This window comes from Callithrix jacchus, chromosome 8 (assembly GCF_049354715.1).
Source record: "Callithrix jacchus isolate 240 chromosome 8, calJac240_pri, whole genome shotgun sequence".
In the NCBI taxonomy this organism is placed as follows: domain Eukaryota; kingdom Metazoa; phylum Chordata; class Mammalia; order Primates; family Cebidae; genus Callithrix; species Callithrix jacchus.
The window spans coordinates 37034627-37054878 of record NC_133509.1 but is presented as its reverse complement, the minus strand read 5'-3'; the positions used below and the strand labels follow the sequence as shown (position 1 = coordinate 37054878).

The 20252-nt window shown below is 39.2% G+C and overlaps 1 protein-coding gene across 7 annotated transcripts in view; it reads left to right on the top strand.

The window, feature by feature from the left end:
* FAM227B (family with sequence similarity 227 member B) overlaps window positions 1-20252 on the top strand; it is a 315059-nt gene that overhangs the window by 275850 nt on the left and 18957 nt on the right. The window contains exon 14 of one of the 7 annotated variants that reach the window (XM_054239630.2): window positions 9525-19638. The exons of the other annotated variants lie outside the window; for them this stretch is intronic. Within the exon in view, the coding sequence (XP_054095605.2) occupies window positions 9525-9692 (168 nt within the window). The 3' untranslated portion in view covers window positions 9693-19638. Of the gene's footprint in view, window positions 1-9524; window positions 19639-20252 lie in introns of those variants that run through there. 7 annotated transcript variants of the gene reach the window in all.

Here is a 20252-nt window from a genome sequence, read left to right as displayed (position 1 = left end):
AAAAAATCAACATTGTCCTATGGTAAGATCTCATTTTCTGTCATGACTTGGAGTTGCCCACTCCAGAATTTGAGTGGAATTGACCATATCTTCTTTCCATATTTTCCAGGAAAGACTTTAACAGGATCTAAAGGAGTGGCTAAGTACTGAATTAAACTAACAATTCCATAGCTAGTAGTTATTTTGCATTGTTTGTAGGACATTTAAAACTCAAAATATTTTATTTGTATAGAACCACAGTGTATAATCACACACTGTGACTATGTACTTCTTATTTCTCTAGTACATGAATTCAAATAATTGCAAAAAAGGGTAACAAGAAAAATATGACCTACACAATAGATAGTTTCTATAGAAGAGAATGAGAAAATTTCATTGATTATAGAGATGGAACCTCAGCATATGGTTGAGTAGGTTATGCACTAGCCAGTGTGGTCCCTCTAAGAACGGTGTAGCAGGTACGTGCTCAGTGGTACATGGTGGCCTTAACAAAATGCTTCTAAGGGGGAATGTGATGCACTTGGAGAAACCTGTTTCATGCAGTGGATTAGGATGAGTCTATTAGAAGCCTTTCCTTTGTACCTATTCACTCCCATTTATCTCTACCTTTGGCCCTTGTCAGGGCTTTCTCTTCCGGCCTCACTTCTCATTTTGGATTCTATACCTATTTTCTACTCTAGTTTCCAGATACTTCAAATCCTGCTTATCGAGTGCCTGATTCTGCCCTATTACCTGACTATGCCTTTGTTACTGGATTCTGGATTCCAAACTGTTTCCTGTGGCTCATGTAACAAACATTTACAGAAAATCTACCACGTTTTGGGTAATGTGCTATGTGCTAAGAACATGACTATAATCCCTGCCTTCGGATAACTTGTTGACAAATATTTTACCTCATGCACAAGTTTTTCAGCTCTACCCAAACACAACCTTTTTCTAGCTCTCCTCCCATGCTTGCCTGAGCAATTTCCGTTCTTCCTCTCTCCTAAATATTTGTAAGCTGCATCTCAGTGGCCTTTAAAAAAAGATAACACTTACAAAGATCTCAGGAAATGCATTTATTTCCCTTGCTCAGAAATGAGCAGCAATCTACCAAAAAAATGGGAATAATTTTTTTTTTTTTTTGCTTGATCTAGAAGCATCAGGGGCAACATTTAAAACATAAATGAAGCACTTACAGTGTTGAACAAGGGTATCACGAACAGAAACTTAGTCTGGAAGAAAATGGAAAGAGGGTTCATTAGGTTGCTCTTCTCCATAGAACTGGCATCAAAGGGGAGTCTGCTTCCTTGCTGTAATTCCATGCTATTATATTTATACAAATCCAGTAACAAATGATCTGGGGAAAATTTAACAGAAGGGTGAGGCAGAGAGAGAAGGGGGTAGAATGGGAATACTAGAGGCAAAGAAGCAGGCCAAACGCATGGAAATGCACTGGGGCAAAGCAGCACTGCCTAGTGTCAATTTTGATAACCACCAGGTGTTACAGTGAGGGGCCAGCTCACTTTGTCTTTAGCTCGCATATCTCAGAAAGGGCTGTTAGGAAAGGAAAAGTCATATTTACCCTGGAGCAAATAAGAGAGAAGCTGTCCTAGTTTTAGGAATTATAAAAGTCAAATGGTGAAGGAAGACCCACCAAGGTCAAAAATTCAACTATTGAAAAGGCAAATCACAGTACCCTCATAGGGATTCTGAATCTGTTGTTTAAAGAGATTAATGATTTGTTCATACTTTTAAACTCAGTTTTGTAGAGCTGGCCCATAAAAGACAGTTTAAACTATTTGCTTTCCCTCATTATTCTTAAAACCGTGGCAGCAACTGCAAGAAAAACAGTGTTTAATAGATCAAGAATTAGTATGTGACCCAGTCAATGATATTTTTACAAACATTACCTAAAATGCAATATAATTTAGAGTGAAACTTAAAGAAATACAAGTATATGCACACAGATATTTATGATGTTTGTCATCATTCTAGACCTGCACTGTCCAGTAGGGTAGCCACTAGCCACGTGTGATTATTTAAATTGACAAAATTAAGTATAAGTAGAAATTCAGTTAATCCAATGCACTTGCCACATTTTAAGTGCTCATTTACCATATGTGACTATTGGAAAATGCAAATATCAAACATTTCAATTGTCACAGAAAGTACTTTGAACAACAAACACTGCCTTGAGTAAGAAGAAAAGTTTAATTTATTTTATAGAACTTGATATGCCACCTGGGGATATCAGACAGCCAACACACACAGAACTTTATTTTACTTTGTCATGTGTAGCCTTCTAATTTTAGAAGTTTCAGGGCTTAGAAGTTTACATATACCTTATTGATTCATCCAACCAAGTTACCAAGAAAGTTAATTTCCCATCTATGTTCTTAAATTTTCCCTGTCATTGGTTAGATTTTTTTCCCATTTTATTCTAGTTTAGAGTTATTTTAGTTTTTTGATGATTTTTGCTTACAGAAAAATTACTTTAAGCAACATGCAGGCTTTGGTCCATACACATGGCTTCAACTCAAAGAAAAAAGCTTGCCATTCTCTGTATAAGCCCATAGATCAATAGAGGTCAAAGACTATCAGTAACCTACGTCTGTATAAAAGTCTGTGATTGCCTTTTTACAGTTAGAATATTTCTGATCAGTCAATCTCTTTACTTAATTCCCTTTGATGCTACCTTATATCAATTACCTAAAATAACCTAATAACTCCCCTATTTGGCTCCCAGGGATTCCATTAAAAAAACAAATTCCAGATTTTTAAAAATCCATTTAAAACTTATGTAATAGAGTATAAGCATAATGGCATAGTAAAATAAAGGGTATATCCAGCATTTAAATTTTGCTTTTAAATAAGAGAAAGACATTTTATTTTATTTTTATACTTGAAGTTATTCTAAACTTTGATGAGTAAATTGCTAATTCATTCCTTTTATAAACTCTACCAATTAAGAGTAGAGGATGAGTTTGAAAATGAAATGAAAATAATAATTTTTATAAGAACTAGATAAACAAAGGGGCTTTGTTTCACATGAATGAGTATTATAAGTATTGTCAGCCACCTTGAGCCAGAGACAATTAAAAAACTGTTGATATCTGGCTATTTTTTTCTGACAAACTCAGTTTTAGTTCTAGTTGGAGATTTTCTTTATTTTTTTATTGCATTTTAGGTTTTGGGGTACATGTGCAGAACATGCAAGATAGTTGCATAGGTACACACATGGCAGTGTGTTTTGCTGCCTTCCTCCCCTTCACCCCCATTTGGCATTTCTCCCCATGCTATCCCTCTGCAGCTCTCCCTCTGCTGTCCCTCCCCTATTCCCCACTATAGATCCCAGTGTATAGTGCTCCCTTCCCTGTGTCCCTGTGTTCTCATTGTTCATCACCCGCCTATGAGTGAGAATATGCGGTGTTTCATTTTCTGTTCTTGTGTCAGTTTGCTGAGAATGATGTTCTCCAGATTCATCCATGTCCCTACAAAGGACATGAACTCATCGTTTTTGATTGCTGCATAATATTCCATGGTGTATATGTGCCACATTTTCCCAGTCCAGTCTATCATCGATGTGCATTTGGGTTGGTTCCAGGTCTTTGCTATTGTAAACAGTGCTGCAATGAACATTCGTGTGCATGTGTTCTTATAGTAGACCGATTTATAGTCCTTTGGATATATACCCAGTAATGGGATTGCTGGGTAACATGGCATTTCTATTTCTGGGTCCTTGAGGAATCGCCACACTGTTGTCCACAATGGTTGAACTAATTTACACTCCTACCAGCAGTGTAAAAGTGTTCCTATTTCTCCACATCCTCTGCAGCATCTGTTGTCTCCAGATTTTTTAATGATTGCCATTCTAACTGGCGTGAGGTGGTATCTCAATGTGGTTTTGATTTGCATTTCTCTAATGACCAGTGATGATGAGCATTTTTTCATATGGTTGTTGGCCTCATGTATGTCTTCTTTTGTAAAGTGTTTGTTCATATCCTTTGCCCATTTTTGAATGGGCTTGTTGGTTTTTTTCTTATAAATCTGTTAGAGTTCCTTGTAAATTCAGGATATCAGCCCTTTGTCAGATGGGTAAACTGCAAAAATTTTTTCCCATTCTGTTGGTTGCCGATTCACTCTAATGACTGTTTCTTTTGCAGGGCAGAAGCTGTGGAGTTTCATTAGGTCCCATTTGTCTATTTTGGCTTTTGTTGCCAATGCTTTTGGTGTTTTGTTCATGAAGTCCTTGCCTACTCCTATGTCCTGAATGGTTTTGCCTAGATTTTCTCCTACGGTTTTTATGGTGCCAGGTCTTGTGTTTAAATCTTTAATCCATCTGGAGTTAATTTTAGTGTAAGTTGTCAGAAAGTGGTCCAGTTTCTGCTTTCTGCACATGGCTAGCCAGTTTTCCCAACACCATTTATTAAATTGAGAGTCCTTTCCCCATTGCTTGTTTTTGTCAGGTTTATCAAAGATTGTATAGTTGTAGATATGTTGTGTTGCCTCTGATGCCTCTGTTCTGTTCCATTGGTCTATATCTCTGTTTTGGTACCAGTACCATGCTGTTTTGATTACTGTAGCCTTGTAGTATAGTTTGAAGTTCAGTAGTGTGATGCCTCCTGCTGTGTTCTTTTTGCTTAGAATTGACTTGGCTATGCAGGCTCTCTTTTGGTTCCATATGAAGTTCAAGTGGGTTTTTCCAGTTCTGTGAAGAAAGTCAATGGTAGCTTGATGGGGATAGCATTGAATCTTTAAATTACTTTGGGCAGTATGGCCATTTTCAAGATATTGATTCTTCCTAACCATGAACATGGAATGTTTCTCCATCTGTTTGTGTCCGCTCTGATTTCATTGAGCAGTGGTTTGTAGTTTTCCTTGAAGAGGTCCCTTACGTTCCTTGTAAGTTGTATTCCTAGGTATTTTATTCTCTTTGTAGCAATTGTGAATGGCAGTTCGTTCTTGATTTGGCTCTCTTTAAGTCTGTTATTGGTGTATAGCAATGCTTGTGATTTTTGCACATTGATTTTATATCCTGAGAATTTGCTGAAGTTGCTTATCAGTTTCAGGAGTTATTGGGCTGAGATCATGGGGTCTTCTAGATATACTATCATGTCATCTGCAAATAGAGACAATTTGGCTTCCTCCTTTCCTATTTGAATACCCTTTATGTCTTTTTCTTGCCTGATTGCTCTGGCTAGAACTTCCAGTACTATATTGAATAGGAGTGGTGAGAGAGGGCATCCTTGTGTAGTGCCAGATTTCAAAGGGAATGCTTCCAGTTTTTGCCCATTCAGTATGATGTTGGCTGTTGGTTTGTCGTAAATAGATTTTATTACTTAGAGTTACGTTCCATCAATACCGAATTTATTGAGGGTTTTTAGCATAAAGGGCTATTGAATTTTGTCAAAGGCCTTCTCTGCATCAATTGAGATAATCATGTGGTTTTTGTTTTTGGATCTGTTTATGTGGTGAATTACATTTATAGAGTTGCATATGCTGAACCAGCCTTACATCCCTGGGATGAATCCTACTTGATCATGATGGATAAGCTTTTTGATGTGCTGTTGCAATCAGCTTGCCAGTATTTTATTGAAGATTTTTGCATCTATGTTCATCATGGATATTGGCCTGAAGTTTTCTTTTCTTGTTGCATCTTTGCTGGGTTTTTGTATCAGTATGATGTTGGTCTCATAAAATGATTTGGGAGGGATTCTTTCTTTTTGGATTATTTGGAATAGTTTCAGAGGGAATGGTGCCAGTTCCTCTTTGTGTGTCTGGTAGAATTCGGCTGTGAACCCATCTGGACCTGGGCTTTTTTTGTGTGGTAGGCTCTTAATTGCTGCCTCAATGTCAGACCTTTTGATTTGTCTATTCATAGTTTCAGCTTCCTCCTGATTTAGGCTTGGGAGGACACAAGTGTCTAGGAATTTATCCATTTCTCCCAGGTTTACTAGTTTATGTCCATAATGTTGTTTGTAATATTTTCTGATGATGGTTTGAATTTCTGTGGAATCTGTGGTGATTTCCCCTTTATCGTTTTTTATTGCATCTATTCGGTTATTCTCTCTTTTCTTTTTTATCAATCTGGCTAGTGGTCTATTTGGTTGATTTTTCAAAAAACCAGCTTTTGGATTTATTGATTTTTTGAAGGGTTTTTCATGTCTCTATCTCCTTCAGTTCTGCTCTGATCTTAGTTATTTTTTGTCTTCTGCTAGGTGTTTTTTTGATCTTGCTCCTTTAGGTTTTTGAATTTTGACAATAGGCTATCAATTTTGGATCTCTCCACTCTTCTCATGTGGGCACTTATTGCTATATATTTTCCTCTAGAGACTGCTTTAAATGTGTCCCAGAGATTCTGGTATGTTGTCCCATAAATTCTGGTAAAGTTTCGAGGAACTTTTTTATTTTTTGCCTTCATTTCATTGTTTATCCAGTCAACATTCAGGAGCCAGTTTTTCAGTTTCCATGAAGCTGTGCAGTTCTGAGTTAATTTCTGAATTCTGAGTTCTAACTTGATTGCACTATGATCTGAGAGACTGTTATTATTTTAGTTTTTTTGCATTTGCTGAGCAGTGCTTTACTTTTAATTATGTGGTCAATTTTAGAGTAAGTGTGATGTGGTGCTGAGAAGAATGTATGTTCTGTGGATTTGGGGTGGAGAGTTCTGTAAATGTCTATCAGGTTTGCTTGTTTCAGGTCTGAGTTCAGGTCCTGGATATCCTTGTTTATTTTCTGTCTGGTCTATCTGTCTAATATTGACAGTGGAGTGTTAAAGTCTCCCACTATTATTGTGTGGGAGTCTAAGTCTCCTCGGAAGTCTTTAAGAACTTGCCTTATATATCTGGGTGCTCCTGTATTGGGTCCATATATATTTAGGATCGTTAGCTCTTCTTGTTGTATCGATTTTTTTACCATTATGTAATGTCCTTTTTTGTCTCTTTTGATCTTTGTTGCTTTAAAGTCTATTTTATCAGAGATGAGAATTGCAACTCCTGCTTTTTTTTTTTTTTTTTTTTTTTGCTCTCCGTTTGCTTGGTAAATCTTCCTCCATCTCTTTATTTTGAGCCTTTGTGTATCCTTGTATGTGAGATGCGTTTTCTGGATACAGCACACTGATGGGCTTTGGCTTTTTATCCAATTTACTAGTCTGAGTCTTTTGATTGGTGCATTTAGCCCATTTCCATTTAGGGTTAATATTGTTATGTGTGAATTTGATACAGCCATTTTGATGCTAGATGGCTGTTTTGCCTATTAGTTGATGCCTATTTTTCATTTTGTTGATGCTCTTTAGCATTTGGTATGCTTTTTGAATGGCTGGTACTGGTTTTCTTTTTCTGTGTAGTGCCTCTTTCAGGAGCTCTTGTAAAGCAGGCCTGGTGGTGACAAAATCTCTGAGTACTTACTTCTTTGCAAAGGATTTTATTTTTCCTTCACTTATTAAGCTCAGTTTGGCTGGCTATGAAATTCTGGGTTGAAAGTTCTTTTATTTATGGATGTTGAATATTGGCCCCCAGTCTCTTCTGGCTTGTAGGGTTTCTGCCCAGAGATCTGCTGTGTCTGATGGGCTTCCCTTTGTTGGTGACTAGGACCATTCTCTCTGGCTGCCCTTAGCATTTTCTCCTTCATTTGAACCCTGGTGAATCTGAAGATTATGTGCCTTGTGGTTGCTCTTCTTGCGGAATATCTTTGTGGTGTTCTCTGTATTTCCTGTACTTGAATATTGGCCTGCCTTGCTAGGTTGGGGAAATTTTCCTGGATAATATCCTGAAGAGTATTTTTGAGCTTGGATTCATTCTCTTCATCACATCCAGGTACACCTATCAAATTTAGATTAGGTCTCTTCACATAGTCCCACAGTTCTTGGAGACTTTGTTCATTCCTTTTTGTGCTTTTTTCTCTAATCTTGGCTTCTCATTTCATTTCATTGCGTTTATCTTCGACTTCTGATATCCTTTCTTCTCCTTGGTCAATTCGGCTGTTGAAACTTTTGCATGCTTTGCGAAGTTCTCATGTTGTGTTTTTCAGCTCCTTCGATTCATTCATATTCCTCTCTACGTTGTCCATTCTTGTTATCATTTCCTCAAATCTTTTTTCAAGGTTCTTGGTTTCTTTGCATTGAGTTAGAACATGTTCTTCTAGCTCACGGAAGTTTCTCATTACCCACCTCCTGAAGTCTGATTCTGTCATTTCATCACACTCATTCTTTGTCCAGCTTTGTTCCCTCAATGGTGAGGAGTTTTGGTCCTTTGTATGAGGCGAGGTATTCTGGTTTTCGGTGTTTTCCTCCTTTTTGCACTAGTTTCTTCCCATCTTTGTGGATTTATCCACTTGTCATCTGAGTGGTTGCTGATTTTCTGATTGGGTCTCTGAGTGGATGCCCAGGTTGTTGATGATGAAGTATTTCTGTTTCTTAGTTTACCTTCTAACAGTCTGGCCCCACTGCTGTATTACTGCTGAGGTCCACTCCCGGCCCTGCTTGCCTGGGGTACACCTGCAGCAGCTGTGGAACCGTGAGGGTTGCTACCAGATTCTTCTTCTGCTATCTTTGTCCCAGAATGATGCCCGTCAAATGTCAGTCCTCTCAGTCCTTTGTGAGGTGACTCTTTGGATATACAAGGGTCAGGGAGCTGCTTGAGGAGACTGTCTGTACTTTATAGGAGCTCAAGTGCTGAGGTGTGAGCTTTGTTGTTCATTCAGGGCTGCTAGGCAGGAATGTTTAAATCTGCTGCAGCAGAACTCATAAAGCCCCTTTTTTCCCGCAGATGCTCTGTCCCGGGGAGTTAGGACTCCATTTATGAGTATCTGTTGCACTGTCCTGCCCAGCAAGGGGGCAGTCTAATCACTGCTTGCCTGCAGTGGCTATGCTGAGCTGCCATGGGCTCTGCCCTGTTGCGGTGGGCTCCACCTTATTGCTGTAGGCTCCACCCTGCTGCCATGGGCTCCGCCCTGCTGCTGTGGCTCTGCCCTGCTTTTTTGGGCTCCGCCCTGTTGCTGTGGGCTTCACCCTGCTGCTGTGTGTAATTTTCTATAGTCCTGTTTATATGGTGTGCTCGCCTCTGTAGTGGCGGACTCTCTCTGTTATTGCGAGTTGCCTTGGCAACAGCAGGCTTCATAAGCAATGGCAGTGTAGCTCCGTTGGGGTCTAGTTCCTCGGTAATGGCAGACACCCCTCCCCCTCCGAGCTGCACCATCCTGGGTTCCACTGTGCTTGCCATGAAACTCTCAACCCCAAGAATTTCCAATTGCTGTTTTGTTTGTTTTTGTGGGGGTGGGACCTGCCGAGCCTGATCACCTGGCTCCCTGCCTCAGAGCCCTCTTTTTTTTTTTTTTTAAGTTGAGCGGTTGACTCTCTCTGGTGTTCTAGTCTCCTGCTGAAAGGGCGCCAGATTCTGTGTGATTTCCCATGGAGCAACCCACTGTGCCGGCTCAAACCACGTTGCTGCATGGGAATCTCCTGGGCTGGCTTTCTGCTTAAGTCTCATTTAATCAGATGAATGTGCTAATCTGCCTTCTGAAATCTCCAATTTCCGGTTTAACAGGGCAACCAAACCAGCGTATTTTGTATGGAGCGTCGCTGCACTGTGGCCTCAGCCCAAACAGCCGCGCCGGCCCAACAGCCGCACAGGCCCAACAGCCGCACCGGCCCAAACTGCTGTGCAGCCCGTGGGGCTCTTACACCTGGGAATCTCCTAGTCTGTGGACAATAAAGATCCATATGGAAATGCGGTGTCCACTCACCCTCTGCGGATTGACTGGGAGCTGTAATCCTGAGTTGGTCCTACAGCACCATCTTCCTAAGTCCCCCCTCTGGAGATTTTCTTTTAATAAAATACACAAGATACAGACTACAATTCACCAACTTGTTATTAACACCAACTAGTAAATTAAATAAACGACTTCAGTTGCTTTAGGTAATCAGGTTCCAGGGAATGAGTTACATCAATTATTAAGCACAATTTTAACTTCAAATTATAAAAATAACTCAATGGAAAAACAAGTGGGGAAGTATGAATTCTCATTCTAAAGAATTAGTAATAGCTTGGTTTGTTCAATTTAGGAGAAATGTGATAAAGGCAAATTTGTATCAAATAAGAGAAGAAAACTTCATTTTCAAATAGTTTAAGTGATCTTTAAAGGCTGGGGTAAAAGCATTCTTGCCATAAATATTGTTGGCCAATAAAATTTAGGTGAAAAAGCCAAACCTTTTGAATGCTCGGAATTTAGGAATCAAAAGCAATACTTCAAGTAAATATTTATCCAATCATAATTTTGTGTTCACCCAACCTACTGCTCTCTGAGGAGGTGGGCAGGCAAAGGAGAAAGTAACCAAAACTTACACCACTACCATGCATTCGCCCCACAAAAATCACTTCCAGCCTCTGGCTTTGAGTAATTCTGTGAGGTGCTCCAAAATCTCAGAAGGTGAAAACCATGTTCTTGTTTAGAGCAAAAGTCCCATTTATTGAAGGAAAAACCAAATTGTCTCCTTTTGGTGTTGCCTCACATGTATCTGTTTTCTGGTGTTTTAGTGATATATCAAATTTGAAACAGGGATTTCCAAAAGTTCTATCTTTATAGACTCAGATATTCAATTGAATTGCAAGCAGAGAGCTAGGGAACTTGTGTTGAACCCATATTTGCAAAGCAAACCCAAAATCTGTATATTTATTTGGAATAGCTTTGTGGAGGATAGAGGGATGAATGAAAATAATGGGAATGGCCAAAGTCCTTCCAAGCAACTTTTGGAGTGGTCTCTGTTATTGGACATAAATTATAAAAAAGCTGGAATTTCTGTAAATCAACAACCTGTTTATCTAACTTTATCAGGGAGTGTATTGTAGCCCATAATTAAATTTTCCAGATAACTAAAGCTGACCATTTGAAGCACTAAACCTGTTTAACTATTTTTTTTTTCTTTGAGACACAGTTTTATTCTTGTCACTCAGGTTGGAATACAATGGCATGATCTCAGCTCACTTCAGCCTCCACCTCCTAGGTTCAAGCCACTCTCCTGCCTCACCCTCCCCAGTAGCTGAGCCAGCACACTCAGCTAATTTGTATATTTTTAGTAGGGATCATCAATTATATAGTGAATTATTTTACTTGAATAAGTGTTAATGTTTTCAGTAGCCCTCTTCCCTCAATTTTTTTGAGTATACTACAAAACTGTTGTTAATGATGTGTTAAATAATGAAACTTACTAGAACTGTAATCCTATTTTACATATAATTTTAGGCCATTTAGAATCTGGTAAGATTCCAACAATAATTTTATCTCCTATAGAATAAGTCACATGTGTTTCTACCTTAAAAAAAATTTTTTTTGATACATGGATGTTGGGTAAACTACAAACCAAAATTAAAATATTTTACATCTAGGCAAAGGTAAACAATAAACAGAATATAACTGCTCTAAGATCAGTTTAAGCCACATGCTAATAAGCTATTTCAAGAATTTAGTTTTTAGGATTAATAACTAAATGAGACTTCCACCAAGATGGCCAAATGGGGACAGCTCTGAAGTGCAGCTCCCAGTGAGAGACACACAGATGAGTGAACTCCATATTTCCAACCTAGGTACCAGGTTCATTTCAATGGGACTGGTTGGACAGTGGGTGTAGCCCAGGGAGGGCAAACTGAGGCAGGTGGGGCACTGACCTGGGAAGCACAACCAATTGGAGGATCAGGGACTTTACCGTCTTGGCACTCCAGATACTGTGCTTCTCGCATGCCCTTTGCAACCCACAGTCCGGGAGAACACCGTCAGGCTGAGAAGTACCACAAGTTGCCAGCACAGATGAGCGACTGCTCCAGCTGGCCTGGCACCAGAAGTTGTCGGCACAGAACTGGGCAGTTTTTGGATGGCACCAAGATTGCCTACAGGATGGACCTATGCGCCCCCTAGAAAGAGGAAGAGCTGAAAACAGGGAGACAGGTGATATGGCTTGGCAGGTCCCACTGTCACAAAAACCAGCAAACTGAAGCCCTCTCACTTGAGAGTTTCACAGCCAGTACATGAGGTCAAGCTTGACCCCTGACAGTCAGGCTCGGTGAGGGGAAGGGCATCCACCATTGCAAAGGCAGGTTGAATCTTACCTACATAAACAAAAGCCAAAGGAAGCCTACACAGCAGCCAGGCTGAATCTGAGGCAGCCCAGCAGCACCTCTGCAGGCAGACAAGGGACAGACTGTCTCCTGAAGCAGCTCCATGACCCCTGTATAACCCTCCCCAATAAAAAGTCATACAGCAGAGGTGCCTGTTAGAAGGAACACTAAAAAACAAAAAGAAATAGCTTCAACATAACAGAAAGGACGTCCACTCGGAGTCCCCATCTGAAATCACCAACTTCAAAGATCAAAGCTAGATAAACCCACAAAAATGTGAAGAAACCATTGAAAAAAGGATAAAATCATCAAAGACCAGAACACCTCTCCTTCTCCAAGGAATCACAACTCTTCACCAGCAAGGGTACCAAACAGGATGGAGAATGAGTTTGACGACTTGACAGAAGCAGGCTTCAGAAGGTGGGTAATAAACTTCTCTGAGCTACAGGAACATGTTCTAACTCAATGCCAAGAAACTAAAAGCCTTGATAAAAGGTTAGATGAAATGCTAACTAGAATAACCAGCTTAGAAAAGAACATAAACAACTTAATGGAGCTGAAAAACACAGCACGTGAAAGTTACAATGCATACAAGTTTCAATAGCCAAATCAATCAAATGGAAGAAAGGCTATCAGAGATTGAGAAACTAACTCAAAACTACATGACTACTTGGAAACTGAACAAATGATTCCTGAATGATGATTAGGTAAACAATAAAATGAAGGCAGAAATAAAGATGTTCTTCGAAACCAATGAGAACAAGGACACAACATACTAGAATCTCTGGGACACATTTAAAGCACTGTAGAAAGGGAAATTTATACCACGAAATGCCCAAATGAGAACTGAGGAAAGATCTTAAATCAGCAGCCTATCATCAAAATTGAAAGAGTTAGAGGAGGAAGATCAAAAAAACTCAAAAGCTAGCAGAAGACAAGAAATTACTAAGATTAGAGCAGAACTGAAGGAGATAGAGACACAAAAAAACCCTTCAAAAAATCAATAAATCCAGGAGCTAGTTTTTTGAAAATATCAACAAAATAGACAGACTGCTAGCCAGATTAATAAAAAAGAAAAGAGAGAAGAATCAAATAGATGCAGTTAAAAATGATAAAGGAGGTAACACAACCAATTCCACAGAAATACAAACTACCATCAGAGATTACTACAAACAACTCTGTGCACATAAACCAGTAAACCTGGAAGAAATGGATAAATTCCTGGACCTTTGCACCCTCCCAAAACTAAACCAGGAATAAGTTGAAACCATAAATAGACCAATAACAAGGTCTGAAGTTGAGGCAGCAATTAATAGCCTACCAACCAAATAAAGTCCTGGTCCAGATGGGTTCACAGCTGAATTCTATTAATGTACAAAGAGGAGTTGGTACCATTCCTTCTGAAACTATTCCAAACAATACAAAAAGACAGAATCCTCCCTAACTCAATTTATGAGCCTTATATCATCCTGATACCAAAACCTGGCAGAGACTCAACAAAAAAAGAAAACATCAAAAAAAAAAAAAAGAGAGAAAAGGAAACTTCAGGCCAATATCCATGATGAACATAAATGCAACAATCTTCAATAAAATACTGGCAAACTGATTGCAATAGCACATCAAAAAGCTTATTCATCACAAACAAGTAGGATTCATCTCGGGGTTGCAAGGCTGGTTCAACATACACAAGTCTATAAACATAATCCATCACATAAACAGCACCAAAGACAAAAACCACATGATTATCTCAGTAGATGCAGAAAAGGCCTTTGGCAAAATTCAACAGCATTTATGCTAAAAACCCTCAATTAACTAGGTATTGATGGAATGTACCTCAAAATAATAAAAGCTATTTATGACAAACCCACAGCCAAAGTCATACTCAACAGGCAAAAACTGGAGGCATTCCCTTTGAAATCTGGCACTAGACAAGGATGCCCTCTCTTATCACTCCTATTCAATATAGTATTGGAAGTTCTAGCCAGAGCAATCAGTCAAGAAAAAGAAATAAAGGTATCTGGCCGGGTGCAGTGGCTCACGCCTGTAATCCCAGCACTTTCGGAGGCCGAGGCGGGTGGATCACGAGGTCAAGAGATTAAGACCATCCTGGTCAACATGGTGAAACCCCGTCTCTACTAAAAATACAAAAAATTAGCTGGACGGTGGCACGTGCCTGTAATCCCAGTTACTTGGGAGGCTGAGGCAGGAGAATTGCCTGAACCCAGGAGGCGGAGGTTGCGGTGAGCCAAGATCATGCCATTGCACTCCAGCCTGGTAACAAGAGCGAAACTCGGTCTCAAAAAAAAAAGGAAAGAAAGGTATTCAATAAAGAAAAGAGGAAGTCAAATTGTCTCTATTTGTAGACGAGACATAATTGTATATTTAGAAGACCTCATCATCTCAGCCCAAAATCTCCTTAAACTGATAAGCAACTTCAGCAAAGTTTCAGGATACCAAGTCAATTTGCAAAAATCACAAGTATTCCTATACACCAATAACAGACAAATCAGAGAACCAGATCATGAGTGAACTCCCATTCACAATTGCTACAAAGAGAATGAAATGCCTAGGAATACAATTAACAAAGGACGTAAAGGACCTCTTCAAGGAGAACTACAAACCACTGATCAAGGAAATAAGAGAGGACACAAACAGATTTTTTTTTTTAATTCCATGCTCATGGTTAGGAAGAATCAATATCCTGAAAATGGCCATACTGCCCAAAGTAATTTATACATTCAACACTATACCCATCAAGCTACTATTGACCTTCTTCACAGAACTGGAAAAAACCACTTTAAACTTCATATGGAACCAAAAGAGAGCCCGCATAGCCTGGACAATCCTAAGCAAAAAGAACAAACCTGGAGGCATCATGCTACCCGACTTCAAACTATACTACAAGCCTACAGTAATAAAAACAGCATGGTACTGGTACCAAAACAGAGATGTAGACCAATGGAACAGAACACAGGCCTTGGAGGCAATGCCACACATCTACAACCATCTGATCTTTGACAAACTGGTCAAAAATAAGCAGTGGGGAAAGGATTCCCTATTTAATAAATGGTATTGGGAAAACTGGCTAGCCATGTGGGGAAGGCTGAAACTGGACCCCTTCCTGACACCTTACACTAAAATTAACTTCAGATAGATTAAAGATTTAAACATAAGACCTAACACCATAAAAATCCTAGAAGAAAACCTAGGCAATACAATTCAGGACATACGTGTAGGCAAGGACCTCATGACTAAAACACGAAAAGCATTGTCAACAAAAGCCAAAATGGACAGATGGGATCTCATTAAACTTAAGAGTTTATGCACAGCAAAAGAAACAATCATTAGTTTGAACCTGCAATCAACAGAATGGGAAAAAAATTTTGAAATTTACCCATCTGACAAAGGGCTAGTATCCAGAATCTACAAAGAACGAAAGCAGATTTACAAGAAGAAAACAAACTCATTCAAAAGTGGGAAAAGGATATGAACAGACACTTTTCAAAAGAAGACATATATGAGGCCAAGAAACATATGAAGAAATTCTCATCATCACTGGTCATTAGAAAAATGCAAATCAAAACCACATTGAGATACCATCTCGTGCCAGTTAGAATGGCAATCATTAAAAATCTGGAGACAACAGATGCTGGAGAGGATGTGGCAAAATAGGAACACTTTTACACTGTTAGTAGAAGTGTTAATTAGTTCAATTATTGTGGAAGACAGTGTGTTGATTCCTCAGGGGTCTAGAAATAGAAATTCCATTTGACCCAGCAATCCCATTACTGGGTATATATCCAAAGGATTATAAATCGTTCTATTATAATGACACATGCACACAAATGTTCACTGCAGCGCTGTTTACAATAGCAAAGACTTGGAACCAACCCAAATGCCCATCGATGATAGACTGGGCAGGGAAATTGTGGCACATATACACCATGTAATACTATGCAGCCGTAAAAAAACAATGATTTCGTGTCCTTTGTAGGGACATGGATGAACCTGGAAACCATCCTTCTCAGCAAACTGACACAAGAACAGAAAATCAAACACCACATGTTCTCACTCAGGCGGATGTTGAACAATGAGAACACATGGGCACAGGGAGGGGAACATCACACACTAGGGTATGTTGGGAGATGGAGGTCTAGGGGAGGGACAGTTGGGGGCAGGGAGGTTGGGGAGGGATTACAGTGGGAGAAATGCCTGATGTAGGTGACAGCGGGATGGAGACAACAAACCACCATGGCATGTATGTACCTACACAACAATCCTGAAAGATCTGCACATGTACCCCAGAACTTAAAAAGAAATTCTAGTGTACAAAGTAGGAGATTCTGGCCACAGCTTTCTGCCTAGCTTCCTTTTACTTGTTACACAATTAGCATTATGTGTATAATGGGCACTCTCACCTTAAACCTGAGATGCTCAGAAACAACTCTGAGGATACTCCAAGTAATATCTCTAAGGGCAGAAAGGTAGACAGCGAAGCCTCCTGAAGCTTCATTCTGTTATCAGTGAGGTCCAGGTATGTTCTGCCCATGCACATTGAATCAATTACTGTGACAGGAGTGTTACGAAAGAGAAAAGATTTATTAGCAAAGCTGCTAAGCGAGAAGGCAAGAGAACAGCTCTCACATTCTCTTCCCCTAAAATAAGGCTTAGGGATATTTCTGGGTTAGGTAAATGGGGTGTTCTAAGGTGTGGGGAAAGGTGATTGGCAATGGGGAAAATGAAGTAACAGGTTCATTCTGTACAAGCATAGTCAGGCTTCATAGCATTTTACAGAACATATGTATAGAATATCGTGCTAGCACAACTGGAGGGTACCGTTTTTGGCCCTCCAAAGGCCACTTGTTGGACATTTGCACAGGCCAAGTTCAAGGGCTGGTGGCCTCAACCAGTTTGAATTGAACAGGAGTTGACTCAAGTTTCTGAAAAACGACAGAAGTATTGTTTGGTGACCTACGAATGTTATCTATCAAATAGCCAGTAAAGGTTCAGTTTCAGCATTCAGCAGCATGGCTTTCAGCTTTATGGAAAAAGGGGGAAAAACAAAAAGCAAGCAGGGCAAGGAGACCTGATCAAATTAACCTCTTGGTTTCAATTCTAGAACAATACTTTGTCAGAAAAGTACAAAATTTGCCCCTGGGCCATCTTTTCCTGAGTCTCTCACATACACTCAGTCTCTCAAAGGCAAGGCACTTCACTGCTAGAAGCTTCAAATTCTTCATTTCTAGTATAATTAAATTGGACCCTACAATTTCTAAGGCCCTGTGTTTCTGTGATTTTAAAGGGAGATGAAAAACTCCAGAGTCTTGAGTTGAGGTCTTAGTTTGTTACAACCCACCACTGTTGTTGTGAAGTCCCAGAAAAGGACTATTTTTTTTTTGTCCCCAAATGAATATTTTATTCAGTGGCTTACCATTTAGTAGTGCATGGAAATATGAAGTATGAGGCCAATTCAGATGGTGGAATTGAAAAATATGTTGCCACATTCATCCCCCAGAAGTAGAAAATAATTATTGTTGATAATTTATAGGGTCTAAGTATTCTGTTTCTTCTAACTGGGAAAAATTTTATGGTTTTAAGTGTCTAAAAAGAATAAAAGGCTATTCATTAACACACATCAACAGAATATACTGAAAACCATCACCACTTAGTACAAGAAAATGCTAAGGTTTCAGTCAACACCAACATTATACAGCCCAGAACTTCATTATACAGCACAAATGTACAATCATGACCAAATTTTACAATTAGAATGACTTTATAAGGAACATATGTCTACTCAGTTCATTTCAATAAAGTGAGGAGAACTACAAAACACTGTGGAAATAAATCAGAGGTGACTCAAACAAATTGAAAAACATCCCATGCTCATAGGTTGGAAGAATCAATACTGTTAAACTTGCCATACTACCCAAAGCAATTTACAGATTCAACTTCATTTCTAACCAATTACCAATGTAATTTTTCACAGAATTAGAAAAAAATATTCTAAAATTCACATAAAACAAAAAGCCCAAATAGCCAAAGAACTTCTAAGTAAAAAGAACAAAGCTGGAGACATCATACTACCCAACTTCAAACTATACTAAAAGGCCGCAGTAACCAGAACAGCATAATACTGGTACAATAACAGACACATACACTGATGGAACAGAATAGAGAACTCAGAAATAAAGCCACACACAACTAAGTGGTCTCCAAAAAAGTCAACAAAAATAAGCAAGGGGAAAGGACTCCCTACTCAAGAAATGGTACTGGGATAGCTGGCCAGCCATATGCAGAAGATTGGAACCGGGCCCTTTCCTTTCACCATATACAAAAATGAACTCAAAATGGATTAAATATTTAAATGTAAGACTTCACACTATAAGAATCCTAGAAGAAAACTTAGGAAACACCATTCTGTACATCAGCAGTGGGAAATAACTTGTGACTAATTCCTCAAAAACAAATGCAACAAAAATTGACAAGTGGGACCTAATTAAACTAAAGCGCTTCTGCACAGCAGATAAAACATCAATGTAGTCAATAAACAATCTACAGAATGAGAGAAAATATTCGCAAACTATGCATCCAATAAAGGTCTTATATCCAGAATCTACAGGGGACTTAAAGAACTGAACAACCAAATAACAAATAGCTCCATTAAACAGTGGGCAAATGACATGAACAGACACTTCTCAAAAGAAGACATGCAAGTGGCAAACAAACACATGCAAAAATGCTTAGCATCACTAATCATCAGAGACATGCAAATCAAAAACCACCACAATGAGATACCGTCTCACTCCAGTCAGGATGACTATTATTAAAAAGTCAAAACACAACAGATGCTGGTAAGGCTACAGAGAAAAGGAATGCTTATACATTGTTGGTGGGAATGTAAATTAGTTCAGCCACTGTCAAAAGTAGTTGGAGATTTCTGAAAGAACTTAAAACAGAACTACCATTCAACCCAGCAATGCCATTACCCAAAGTAAAATAAATTATCCTACCAAAAAGACACATGTACTCAAATATTCATTGCAGCAGCTATTCACATTAGCAAAGATATGGAATCAACCTAGATCTCCATCAACAACAGACTGGATAAAGAAAATCTGGTTCATATACCCCATGGAATTCTACATAGCCATAAAAAAGAACAAACTCATGTCATTTGCAGCAACATGAATGCAGGTGGAGGCCATTATCCTAAGTAAATAACACAGGAGCAGAAAACCAAATACCACATGTTCTCACTATAAGTGGGAGCTAAATATTGGGTACTCATAGACATAAAGGTGTCAACAGTAGACACTGAAGACTGTAAGAGAAGGGAAGCAATTGTTGAAAAACTATCACACACTATGGTCACTATCTAGGTGGCAGGATCATTCATACCCCAAACCTCAACATCGTGAAATATACCCATGTACCAAATCTGCATATGTACCCCCTCAATCTAAAATAAAAGTTGAAATTACTTTTTAAAAAGTGCTTACCAAGCAAAAAATAAATGAATAAAGGACTTAGTGAAAAATAAATAAAACGAACATCAGGAGCAGGCCTATAATAGAAAATAAGGTTTTTTAAAAATGGGCAAACTATATTCAGAGAAAGCAGTAGTATTGAAATTTGTTTTACAATGAGAGTGGGGCTGTAAGAGAGGACAGTTCATCCCCTATATCTTATTGATGGCAGACGTTTAAGAGCTCCTAATGTAATACCAAGGCTAAAGTCTTCATTTAACACAAGTTGAGGAGCTGTCTTCTTGTTAATATTGGCCCATATTGGCCAATTGCCACTTCAAAAGGGAAGTGCTTGCTTTGCCAGATCATGCATGGGTTAAGGCCAAGGTTAAAACATATCCTCAGAGGCGGAGGTTGCGGTGAGCCGAGATCACGCCATTGCACTCCAGCCTGGGTAACAAGAGAGAAACTCTGTCTCAAAAAAAAAAAAAAAAAGACATATCCTCAGGCTGTGCCAGAAACAGACAAGACAAGAACCCAGCTTCATTAACAGCATACTTGGACATTCTGATTACCATCTTTCTTCTGGGAAGAGAGCAGAAGCCAGGCTGAGGCAGCCCACATGCTGCCAGCTACCTTCAGAGCCTCTTACTAGAGTCTTTAAGATTCGCAATATATGTAAAAATGAAAGCTG